Below are 12,701 nucleotides of genomic sequence, written 5' to 3'. Positions count from 1 at the left end.
CCACGTAAAAAAGTAAAAAAGAAATAGGTGAACTTAATTTTAGTAACATGTATTATTTAATCCCAGTATATCAAAATATGATCATTTTGACATACAATCAACATAATAAATTGTTAATGAGATATTTCACTTTGTTTTGTACTACGTCTTTGAATCCAGTGTGTATTTTACACTTGCGGCACATCCCAGTGTGGATCAGCCACGTTGCAAGGGCTCAGCAGCCAGTGCAGTGGTGGTTACTGTATGGCACAGCCCAGCTCCAGAGTCTGATTGATCCCTGCCCCCACCTCTGCAGTGCATGATAACAGCTGATTTTTAAGGAGGACTCACTGATCAGGCCCTGTTCTGAGGACTTTTATAGTTACACAGTGGACCCTTGAACAACACAGGTTTGAACTGTGCGGGTCCACTTATACGTGATGGTTTTTCAATAGATAGCTACTGCGTGATCTGTGGTTGGTTGGATCCAGGTACACGGAACTGCGGGTACGGATCTTAGACTCCCCGGAGGGTCAACGCCCCTAACCCGTGTTGTTGAAGGGTCAACTGTGTTGTTGAACCTTCATAGCAAGCCCTCAGGGGAGGTACTCCTGTTGTCCCCATTTCACTGATGTGGCAGCTGAAGTCCAGAGAGGTAGCTTGGCTGAGGTTGCACAGTGGGTGAGTTGTGGAGCTAAGGAGGAAGGTGTGATGAGGGGGGCGAGCTCCTTTTGTTTTTAACAGATTTATTTAGGTCAACTTCATACGACAGAATTCACCCTTTTTTTTTTTTTTTTGCGGCACACGGACCTCTCACTGCTGTGGCCTCTCACGTTGCGGAGCACAAGCTCCGGACGCACAGACTCAGCGGCCATGGCTCATGGGCCCAGCCGCTCTGCGACATGTGGGATCCTCCCGGATCGGGGCACGAACCCGTGTCCTCTGCATCAGCAGGGGGACTCTCAACCACTGCGCCACCAGGGAAGCCCAGAATTCACCCATTTTAAGTGTACGGTTCACCACTGGCAAATGTATGTAGTTGTGTAATCACCACATTCAATACATAGAGCAATTCTGTCCCCTAAAGGTGCCCTCGAGCCCCTGTGCGGTCCACTCCCTGTCCCTGACAACCATTGATCTATTTTCTGCCCCTGTAGTTTTGCCTTTTCTCAGATGTCATACAAATGGAGCCATACAGTTTGAAGTGTCCGGGGCCTGCTTGTTTCTCTTACTGTGATGTTTCAGAGGTTCATCCCATGTCATGTGTATATCAGTAACTTGTTCCTTTTTTATTGCCGAGTAGTATTTCATTGTATAAATGTGCACGTTTTTCACATTGTTTTCATCTGTTCACCAGTTGATGGACATGTGAGTTGATTTCAGTTTGGGGCCACAATGAATAATGCTGCTGTGTACAAGCCTTTTTCTGGACATGGTTTCATTTCTCTTGGGTAGTTAGTTGCCTGAGAGTAGAATTGCTGAGTCATATGGTAATTGTATTTAAATTTGTAAGAAACTACAAAGCTGTCTTCCAAAGTGGCTGTGCGATGTTACACGTAAGCACCGGGTCTCCAGTTCCTCCACAACCTTACCAACACTTGATGTTGTTGGTCTTTTAAAATTTGTCATTCTATGGGACTTGCCTGGCAGTCTAGTGATTAAGACTCCGTGCTTCTACTGCAGGGGGTACGGGTTCAATCCCTGGTCAGGGAACTAAGATCCCATATGCTGCGCGGTGCAGCCAGAAAGAGAAAGACAAAATTGTCGTTCTAGTGCATTTTGCTGATGACATAAGATGCTGAACATCTTTTATATGCTTATTTGGCATCCGTATGTACCTTTAAATCTTTTGCCATTGTAAATTGGATTTTTGGTTAACTTAATATTGAGTTGTAAGAGTTGACATCTCTTTTTTTGGTCGGGATTAAATGAGATAATATACGTCAAATGCTTTGCAATCAGAGGTCCACCCACTGGCCCTCCTGGCGTCCCTCTGGGTCAACACTCAGGGTCACTGGCTATCTCAGGCATCCTGTTTAGACCCTCCCCTTCCTGCTCACCCAAGGTAGGCATAGGAATCACATACTTGACCAACACCCCCTGATTTGGCCAGCGGTACAACGTCTGCTCAAATCAATCTTCCTGCGCTCTCAGCAAAAGCTTCCCCTTGCCTCAGGCCAGAGTCAGCATGGCCCAGCCAGGGGGCGTGGAGTTGGGAGGCAGGAGCTCTGCGTCCCAGTTTCGTCCTTATGACCTCTTCCCTTATGACTTGGAGCTCATCACTTTCCCTCTCTGGACCTCAGTTTCCTCATCTGTAGAAAGAGAAGGTTGGACTAGGTGACCTCCAGGGGTGTAGCCAGCTTCGAATCTCTGCTTTTGGGGGCCTTGGTGACGGCCATTTGTGGAAGTTCCTGTGATCACAGCATTCCCTAAGGCAGGACTTGGGATTTTGCAAGAGGGTCTGGCAGGCAGGAATGTCTGGAGAAAGGGATGGGGCAGAGTGGTGGCTGGGTCAGGAGCAGATGTCCAGCTTTCTGCTTCAGTTGGGGGAGCCAGACTCTGCTTTGGAAAAGCCACCATTCATCGTTTCCAAGTCCATAGGGTTTGACAAGCTGGAGGCCATGGCTGCTGTTCCATGACCAGGACAGAAGACGTGGGAGAGGGGGGACTGTGAGCTTTGGATCAGAGATGGGGAAGCTGACACCAGCATGGTGATGGTGGAATCATCACTCACTTCTACCAAGAATCATGTGAAAAGAAATGGACTTGGGCTCCTGCGATGTTTAGGTCCAGGGCCTTAGGAGTCAGCTGTTGAACCTCTTGTCTGTCATCCCCACTCTAGGACCCAGAATGGTTGTCTGCAGCATCCCCTTGGCTTGAATACAGCCGTTGACGAGAGGCTCACTGCTCCGGCAAGCTGGATGTTTACGCTGTAGCATCGGGCAGTTAGTTGATGACTTGGAGCTAAGATTCCAGCTCCTGAAGTTTGGTTCTTCTTGGAGAAATGAGGTCACCTCTCTGTGAAAGATTCCATAGGGTGGTTGCTTTTCTCTCGGGACTGGCTGCTGTGTGGTTGCCCAGAGGCAGGAGGGTGGCATGTCCATGTGTGGAACTTTCTCAAATGCTGTTGTAACTGCAGCCCAGGTGATTCTGTGGCTTCTTAGCTGGTCACTGAGGCCTTTTGTGGGTGAAATGGAGTCTGGAGTCCTCGCTCCCTGCATGGGAGACTGTGCGTCTCTCTTCCCCTCTAGGAGGTCGTGTCTGGGTGCCCTGGCAGAGAGTGGAGTGGATGGGGGTCCCTAAGGTCCCTGAGTGGGGGTCAAGCAGGTCCAAGAGGGAGAGAAGAGTGTGTGGGGTGTTCTTGCTGTCAGGGTCAGCTGTGAAGAGGCAGGGAGGCAAGCTTATGCTGCCACTTAGCAGAGGCCAGCCGTCCTCACCTGGAATGGACACAGTGAGGCCTGAACCTTATAGGGTTGTGTGCAGGGGGCACCATATGTTGTAAAGCACCCAGCATGGTGCCTGGCACTTAGTAGGTGCTTTGAACTGTTAACAAACAGAGGCAAAGGAGAGACGTGGAAGGGGCCTGTATTTGGTGGGGCTTTGGTTCCCTTTTTTATTTGCCAAGAGCCCCTGTAGCAGAATGGCAGAAGCTCCCAGATCCCTTCTCGGATTGATGTTTTTAAATGCACAAATTAAATAGTTGGGATTACAGAGGGAGTAAATTTTATTGAGAGTGCTATCAAAATACTAAAACACAAACTTGTGATGTAGTAATACGTGTCCTTAGATACTCTTGCGTTAACAAGATAATCCATTAAGTGAGTTAAGGTTAAATTTTATTTTTTTAAAGACACACCAGCGTCAAGGCTGCTGTCGCTTGGCTTTGATGGGGACATTCATCTGGCGTGTGCCTTTGAGGGCATGTGGCCAGCATGATGGACATGCAGGCATTTGCGATTGGTTCGATGGTCCCAAGTGTGGAGAACCCCGTTTTGCAAATGGCACGGCAGCTTCTTTCCAGCTGGCTTCGTAAGGTGAGGCTAGGCTTCTCGCTTGGATCGTCACATTCTCCACGCTTGTTGAGTGAAAGGCGGTTGTGAGAATCTGGGTCCCGCTCTGGGGGATCAAGACCACGAGGCGCAGAGTTGCCCAGAGTTGGCCGGTCCTGTCACCCGAGACCTGGGGGGCAGGGGACCCAGGTCTGATAATTACAGCGGTGTGAAGGGAGCGATGAGCGCAAGCCATGTTTCCAGATACCTGCACGGCTGCTGTGTGATGTGAACACGTCTCTGAGCTTAGTGGTGAGTATGTCCTGGGCTTTGCGACACAGCAGGAGTGGCCTTCACTTGTGGTTAAGGAGATGTTAGCTTTTAGTTAGAAGTTAGGAAAATAAGGCCTAATTGTTTGCAAAACCATCCAGGCTCATAGACACCCCCCCCCCATCTTACTGTCTAGCCTCGTCCTAGTCTACCCCGATTCTCCCCCCAGTGGAGGTTTGAGCACTAGGGATCCCACCTACATGTGTGCCCTTGCTGACCCCTGGCCTGGCAGTGGACAGCAGTGGTATCACCACTAGGACTGCCAATCTTAGGAGCCAGATCCATGTGGAAGGGGCCTTCAGACGGTTCCATCCTTCGCCGTCACTCTATGGCTGGGGCTGCTAAGCCCAGACGGGAGAAGTAAGGTGCCCGAGGCCCCACAGCACGTGGCTAACAGGATGAAGGGTCCTTTGCTGGCGAGGCTCACTCTAGGTGGGGTGGAGAGGCTTCGGGGGAGAGTCGCAGAGTGAGAAGCCTGGGAATCCCAGGGTTTCCCCCTCCTCTAGACATTTTGGAGACAGGTCAACTTTCAGACGATACGGTCTTTCCCCCACGCCTGCAGCTGTGCACATCTGTATTGTCTCCAGGCTGTCCTTATAGGGACCGGCTGGGGCCTGTCACCGCCTGTGGAGCCCTCGAGAGAGGAAGAAGGCAGGAGCTGGAGCTTTGGGGGAGGCAAGGGGCAGGCGAGATGGAGGTGCCAGGCCTGGCCCAGCCCCGTGGGAGCAGGGCCCAGCCTTGGCCTGGCAGCTGTAGCCAGCTGTTGCCTCCTGCAGGCCCTTCCCATGTCCTGTCCGTCACTCCCTCCTTTGGGACAGCCTCCCGAGTCCTGTTCTTGGAGGAGGCTCTTCCCACCCATGCCTCCTTGGCCCAGGCTGCTGGAGAGGGGTCTAGGGAAAGTTGGTGAGCCATGTTGGGGGCCTGCTGTGGCAGGCGAAGCGGAGAGAAGGTTCTGGCTCTGCTGATGGTCAGCTGGGGGTCCACTGTGGAGCCCCTCACCCGCTCTGAGCGCCTCTGTTTCTGTTTGGAAACAGAGGCTCATTCCTTCCACCTTCTACCAAGAAAAAAAAAAGAGAGTGAGAGATTGGACCGGGTGTGGAGAGTCATGATGAGGCTCTTACAAAAACATTCCGTTAGCGTGTTAGCAGAGCTGTCACACAGCTGCTGGGAGTTGTCAAGAGTGACAAGGCTGGGCCGGAGAGAGGTGGGGAACCCTTTCCAGACTGGAGAGGGAGAGGGGGTGGTTTGGCGTGCTGGGAGGGATGGAATGAGTAGCCATTCTGTCTAGGTGGCTCTGGGAAGGCAGAGCCCGAGGGCACAGCCGGGGGGAGGCCCTGGGAGCGCCCGCCTTGGGACCAGGAGCTCTGACTCGGAATCTGGGAGGGGAGAGGGCGCAGTGAGCTCAGCCTTCAGACTGACCTGCTGCCCCAGTTTCATGCTGACCCCTGACCCCACCATCCACTGCCTGAGGTGCCGCTGCTGCTTATGAGAGGGCATGGGCGGAGCGTGGATGGTGGGGGACAGGTAGTCCCCGCTGCCTGAGGGGGGACAGCCCATGCCAGGCTGAGGGCAGCTTGGGGAGCGGAGGGGAGTCATCAGGTTCTAAAGACTGCTTATGGCCTCTGTGTTCTCAGAGGGGAAGTATCTCAGGGTGCGGGTCGGGGGTGGGGGCTGGCCGGGCAGGTCCCTCCCTCCCCCTCCAGATCCTGGTCCGTCAGCGCCACGTGGGGCCAGCTGCTGCTGGGCTCTCAGAAAGTTCTTTGAGCCTCTGTCTCCCACGTCTGTCGCCCCCTCTCTTGGGTCTGTGTGGAATTCCCAGCCCCTTCCCTTCCCAGCAGGCCTGGTTCTTGGACGCCTGAGCCAGTCCTCCCCACACCCTCTACCAGCTCTTAGCAGCTCTCCTGGCCTGCTTCCCCAGCCATTCTTTTTATTTGTTTTAAATCGATGTTATTACCCAGTGTTCAGAGGAGAAAAATCAGAAAACGCAGATAAGGAAAAAGGAGAAAATAAAAATTGTCTATGATCTCATCAACAGGTGTTGACTCGGTTAGCATCTTCATGTGCCGCCTCCCGGATTTTTCTCCTGCTACATGTTCATGCATTAAAGTGAGATTATAGCCTGTACTTGCTTTGCAGCCTGCTCCTTCCATTCCTGGTTCCTAGATATCTTTCCACAGCAGTCAGTAAGGTATTTTTAAGGCTGTTTAACATTCCACCTTAGAGATACCCCGTAATTTATTCAGCAAATCCCGTTGCAGGCTGTTTCCAGTGTTTTGTTACTATAAGTAACATTGCGATCAACAAAACACCCTTGCAGCCCACTCAGTTATGTGCATCCTTAACTGTCAATATTTCCCTAGGAGAGAGCCCTGTGAGGGGAATTGGGAGTCCACGAGGATGCCCGGCGTGCCGGATGTTGGGCAAAAGCTTCGGCTGTTGCGATGTTGGTGGTGTTGAGGTTATTGATGTAGCGTTCAGGGGCCTGGTGCTTTTGTTGAACCCTTGATCTTCTGAGAACTCACCCAATCTGGACTTCCCTGGCCTCATTTTGTGACATTCACGGCTAGAATATCCTCCTGCATCCTGTTCCCATCCAAATCCTTCAAATCTGTCTCCAGACTTCCCTCTGCCTCTGGTTCTGGTTCTGGTTCTGGTTCTCCCTCTGGTGAAGGCCTCCTCCCTCTCCCAGTCTAGAGGGCGTGGCCTCCACGTGGCCTGACCCAATTACTTGGAGCCCTAGGTCCTTCCCTGATGGGGATGGTTAACCCCTTCCTAACTGTCTTATCTTCACTAGGGGAGTATAAGCTGTAAGGGGTCAGGGGGCTACATCTTCTTGACTCTCCGTGTCCATAACTCCCCCAAGGCAGCAGCAGGGGGCCAGGCACACAGTAGGTGCTCCGCGAACGTGTGCTTTGCTGGGCACCGGCTTGGAGGCAGCAAACCCACCCTCTGTCTCCAGCTGCAGGGTGAGCTGGCCCTCTCATGGGCCTCAGACTGTGTATCTGTTCACAGGGTAGGGATGGTGGGTGGGCTGGGTCCCTTCCTGCTCTGGCTTTTCCTACCCCCTCCTTGACCTCTTACCCCACAGGTCTTGGGTCCTGAGGCTGCCGGCAGACTATGGGTACAACGGCCAGCACAGCCCAGCAGACAGTCTCAGCCAGCGCCCCCTTTGAGGGCCTCCAGAACGGTGGCACGATGGATGGTCGGCACTCGCTCAGTGTCCACTCCTTCCAGACCACGGGCTTGCACAACAGTAAGGCCAAGTCCATCATCCCCAACAAGGTGGCCCCCGTCGTGATCACGTGAGTGGCAGGACGAGTGTGACCATGTCCCCGGAAGACATGTCTGGGGGGAGCTGCCTGGAGGGGTGGTGGCATACAGCACTTCAAAGTCTCCAAACTGCTTTCGTAGATGAAGATACTGAGGCCCAGAGAGGTTAAGCAGTTTGTCTGGAGTCACACAGGAAGTGGGTGGCAGAGCCAGCGTCTGTCGCGGGTCTCTTAGCCCATATTACTTGCCATGTCACAGTGCCGGGTAGTGTGGAGAGGGAAGAGTGGCTGGGGGAGGGGGGACACCCTTTTGAGAGTAATTTTTGGCTGATGTTTTCAAAGGAAGTTTATATTCTTAGATGCATAAAATGTCGATTTTTTTCACCCCCCACAACCTGTAATTATGGTTCGAAACTGAGGTTAACACCGGGCCATTAAAGGGCCTTGGGCTGAAAAAGCTGGAAGCTGTTGGTCAACTCTCCTAATTAGGCCCTTCAAGGACATTCCCAGAGGGGGCTGAGGGTTTGTTCTGGCCCCATATTTTGAGAGACCTGGACACACTGCATGCGTCATGTGGGCCCAGGGAAGGAGTGGGTGCTGGGAGCCTGAGGCCAGGGAGACAGAAGGGGCATTGGATGCGTCTCCTGGTGAGTCAGGAAGCCTTGTCTTACATCATATCTGCCCACCGAGCTTCCCTGTCTCTGGACCCCTCCAGGATGGAGGAAGTGGGACATGATGAGCTAAGAATTAAATGTGTTCCACACAGAGATGTTTGGCAGAGAGTTCGCAGATGGGGCCTTCTGTATAAGGAAACCTGAGGAGTGGGAATGATAAATCCGGCCTGTTGCCTTTGGGGCCTGACAGGAAAATTGTAGTCATAATACATTACTGTGCTCATGATAAGGGGAGGAAAAGAGATGTTAAGTAAAAGGGACTTGAGGGCTTTCCTGGTGGCTCAGTGGTTAAGAATTCTGCCTGCCAATGCAGGGGACATGGGTTCGAGTCCTGGTCCGGGAAGATCCCACATGCCGCGGAGCAACTAAGCCCGTGCGCCACAGCTACTGAGCCTGCGCTCTAGAGCCCACGAGCCACAAGTACTGAAGCCCATGTGCCACAACTACTGAAGCCCGCGTGCCTGGAGCTTGTGCTCCACAACAAGAGAAGCCACCGCAGTGAGAAGCCCACGGACCACAACGAAGAGCAGCCCCCGCTCGCCACAAGGAGAGAAAGTCTGCACGAAGCAATGAAGACCCAACACAGCCAGCAATAAACAAAAAGAAAATAAATTTATTAAAAAAAGAAAAAAGGGACTTGATATATAGTCTTTTGACTAGCAGATGACAAAACTAGGTTCGGGTCTTGAGCACAGTGTTGGAACCTCGTGTCCTGGGCCTGGCTCTGCCTCTGTCCTGCTCTGTGACCGTGGGCAGATACTTTTCCCTCTCGGGGCCTCAGTTTCCTTATCAGGATATGTGGGGATGACATTCAAAATATTTAAGCGTGGTGTGGCTCAGGACAGTCACCGGTCTGCTGCAAAACTCCTCTGTAGTGAGACTGTGTGCTCCCTGGAGCCAGCCGTGACCCAGTGATCCTTGGGTTGTAGCTTGTTTGAGGTTCAAGGGACCTTAGAAGATCATCCAGTACAGCCGCTGGCAAACCATATCCTTCAGGCCCATCTCCTGTTTCGGTAAATAAGAGTTCAATAAGTGTTCCTTGGGACACTGCCACTCCCGCTCATTTGCATATTGTCAGCAGACGCTTAAGGCTGCAACGGCAGAGTTGAGTAGTTGCAGCTGACTGCGTGGCCCACAAAGCCTAAAGTATTTACTGTCTGGTTCTTTATAGGAAAGGTTTGCTCACCCCTGATCTGATAGCTATTAGATCAGATGTGAAAACTGATCCTGACACAGAAACTGAGTCTCGGGAGGCAGAAGGGTTTGCTCGCCACGGGTCCCGTGTGATGGAGGCAGAGCTGGCCGAGGGAGCCCAGGTCTCTGGACTCCTGTCTAGTGCTCCCCACCCCAGTCATTCCCCCACCCTGCCTTTCCTTTTGTAAAGAGGCTCAGACCCCAGATCATGAGCTCTGGGAGGCTGTGTCTTATTCATTGTTATAATCAGCACAGAACCTTGTTGGGTCTTGAGTGCACAGCGCTCCGCCTGGTTTAGCATCTACAGAAAGCTGTGGGTTTTGTTTGAAATGGCCCTGTGTGGAGGCAGAACTACTGCTAGTAATTGTAGTTAGATTACTAAATGATCACAGTCTTCGAGGCACTGGGCTAAGCACTTACTTCTTTAACGCATTGTCTTCTCACAGCAGCCCTTAGGAGGTTGCAATTACTGGAAACGGAGCTATAGAGCAAGTAATCCCAAAGCCATGGAGTTACTGAGCGGTGGAGTTGGAGTCATACCCAGGCCACGTGGCCCCAAAGCCTGGGTCCTGAACCACTGCACTGTGCTAGGGGGTTGTCAGTGTGGGGTTGTTCTCAGAGACAATCTGATGGAGGGGCCGTCTGGGATGGTCCTTGTTAAGCCTTGTTTAAGGAGGCCTTAAACAAGACAGAAGCTTCTGTCTACACAAAAGTCCAGGAGGTGCTCCAGGCTGACGTGGCTGCTCCATGATCAGTCAGGCTCCTCTTCTCTTGTTGCCCCACCATCATCAGCATCTGCTTCCTGCCATCATTTCTGGATGCTAGACAGGGAGAAGGAGGGAAGGGTAGAGGGCACATATCTTCTCTTTAAGGGGATGGCCCAGAAGTTGCGCACATCACTTCTCCTCACATCCCATTGGCCCAAACTGAATCACATGATCACACTAGCTGCAAGGGAGGCTGGGACATGTAGTCTTCAGCTGGATGTCCCAGTCACAATTCCAGGGTACTGTTGCTGAGGAAGAAGGAGAGAGTGGCTATTGGGGGACAGTGGGCAGCCTCTATCATAAATGCGTGGGTGGGACGGGGTGGCCCTGCTGTAGGCCTGGTGAGGGTGGAGCGGATACTGGCTGCGGAGGTTGCCTGACTCAGTCTCCATTCTGCCCCTGGCAGGTACAACTGCAAGGAGGAGTTCCAGATCCACGATGAGCTGCTCAAAGCCCATTACACGCTGGGCCGGCTCTCAGATGCCACCCCAGAGCACTACCTGGTGCAGGTGAGGTTGGGCCTGTCCCTCTCTCCCCCTTGCGGCCTCTCCCACCCTCTTGCCCTCCTTCCTCACAGGCTCCCTCCCTAATCTCCTCCTGCTTTCCACACTGTCCCCCTTCTCTGCTTCACTGCCTCACCCCACCCTCTGGGGTCCTGATCCCACTTCCTCTCACCCCCTGGTTTCCTGGGCCCCGTTCCTCCTGCCCTGTGGAGCCCCCTGCTCTTCTGTCCCCATCTGTCCCCTGCCTGGCCCCCAGCCTGCCCACACCTCTCTCTCAGAGCACCAGGGAGAACAGAGAAGGGGGCCTGAAGGACCTGGGACCCCAGACGGCTCCCTGCAGGCTCTCCATCCCATTCTCTTTTGAAGTTTCAGAACTGCTCTGGAATGTAGAGAGATGTAGATGTACATGTACATCTATCTATCTGTCTTTGTATCTTTTTTTTTTTTTTTTGCCTTAAATATCCCCTGGAAAGTAAAGTCTACAAGGGCAGATGACTTTTCATGTGTCTTGTTCACTGCTGTAGCCCCAGGCCCTAGAACAGTGCTTGGGTATAATGTAGGTGCTCAATAAATAGTGAATGAATGAATGAATGAATGAATGATAATCATGATGATTAAACTGTATTTGTTGAAAAGGGTCCGGGTAGGAGGTGGCAGTGGACGGGTAGATGGGTGAACAGGTGGATGAGATGACCTCATGGTTCCTTTTTGCCCAGGAATGTGTCTTCTGGTTCCTCCTGCTTTCACCTGATCCCTGAGTAGTGTTTTCCTCTTTTCTCTGTAGTCACTGCCTCCCCAGCTGGGGAGGGGAGAAACCTGCCCATTCCCAGAGCCGCAGGCCTCTAGGAAGTGGCTAGCAGTTCTCTCCTGGTTGATTCTTGGTGCCCCAGCTGTGACTCCCTACTCGAGCCCCTTTTCCATGAGCTTCCTCTGGGTATGAGAGATGTTTGCTGTGTGCCCGGGGAGCTGCAGGCCCATCCTAGAGGCAGCTTTGGTCTTCTGTTTCATGTCCCTGGAGTACCTCTCCCTGCTCTCCTTCTTCAAGGCCAGGCTCAGATGCCACTTCCTGCATGAAGCCTTTTTGGATTCCCCCTCAGGAGGAGTTGCCTTTCCTTTTCCCACACTGTACGACACTCCTCCTGGCATCACGGATAGTCACGTATTTTGTCTACTTTTTCCACGAGTCAGCAGACAACTTGAGGACCATGTCCCCCACCCCCCTCTCCCTGCTCCCCATCCCCTGGGGCCTGGGACAGAGCCCTGTTTGTAGAAGACGTCCCAGAGTCATCTGAGTGACCCCCTGTGGCTCTCCCCCTGCCAGGGCCGCTACTTCCTGGTGCGGGATGTTGCAGAGAAGATGGACGTGCTGGGCACTTTGCAGAGCTGTGGGGCCCCCAACTTCCGGCAGGTGCGGGGCGGGCTCACCGTGTTCGGCATGGGGCAGCCCAGCCTCTCAGGATTCAGGCGGGTTCTTCAGAAACTCCAGAAGGACGGACACAGGGTAAGCATGGCCATTTCCCATGCAGGGGCTAGCCCCCAAATCTGGGGAAACGGGTTCCAGGAGGGGCAACTTCAGAGGCTCTGGAGGGGCCTGGCCGTATCATAAGGAGGGTGACTGGTGACCAGGACCAGGCCCTGCCAGGCCTGCAGTGCCATTATGGTCACTGTGGTCAGCGTGACTGGGATATTCTGGGTGAATGTTTATTGCACTGTCCTGTGTGGACATGGGAGCCCCAAGGTCAGAAGCCCCTTATACACCGTACAGGATGATGATCACAGCTAACACTTACGTCCTCATGTCAATCCTATGAGGCAGTTATTCACCCATTTTACAGAGGAGGAAACTGAGGCCCAGAGAGGATAAGTGACACAGCCCCTGAGTGGTGTCCCAAGACACAAACCTAGACCCCTGGACTCCACGCGCCTGCTTTACATGCCTCCTCTCTCCTGCCTGATGTGGAGGTGGGGTTTTGAGTGTCTCCAGGACAGAGGATGA

General features: G+C 52.9%; 1 protein-coding gene across 1 annotated transcript in view; it reads left to right on the top strand.

The window, feature by feature from the left end:
- Window positions 1-7,415: 7,415 nt before the first annotated feature.
- PALD1 (phosphatase domain containing paladin 1) overlaps window positions 7,416-12,701 on the top strand; it is a gene marked incomplete at both ends in the record, with an annotated part of 43,178 nt that continues 37,892 nt past the window's right edge. Inside the window, 3 exons of the mRNA XM_082854151.1 lie at window positions 7,416-7,600; window positions 10,609-10,711; window positions 12,027-12,206. Of these exons, the coding sequence (XP_082710277.1) occupies window positions 7,416-7,600; window positions 10,609-10,711; window positions 12,027-12,206 (468 nt within the window). The remainder of the gene's footprint in view (window positions 7,601-10,608; window positions 10,712-12,026; window positions 12,207-12,701) is intronic.

The sequence above is a fragment of the Leucopleurus acutus genome (assembly GCF_964270905.1).
Source record: "Leucopleurus acutus genome assembly, chromosome: 14".
In the NCBI taxonomy this organism is placed as follows: domain Eukaryota; kingdom Metazoa; phylum Chordata; class Mammalia; order Artiodactyla; family Delphinidae; genus Leucopleurus; species Leucopleurus acutus.
The sequence above is the reverse complement of the archived record's forward strand: the minus strand, read 5'-3'. Positions and strand labels throughout refer to the sequence as shown.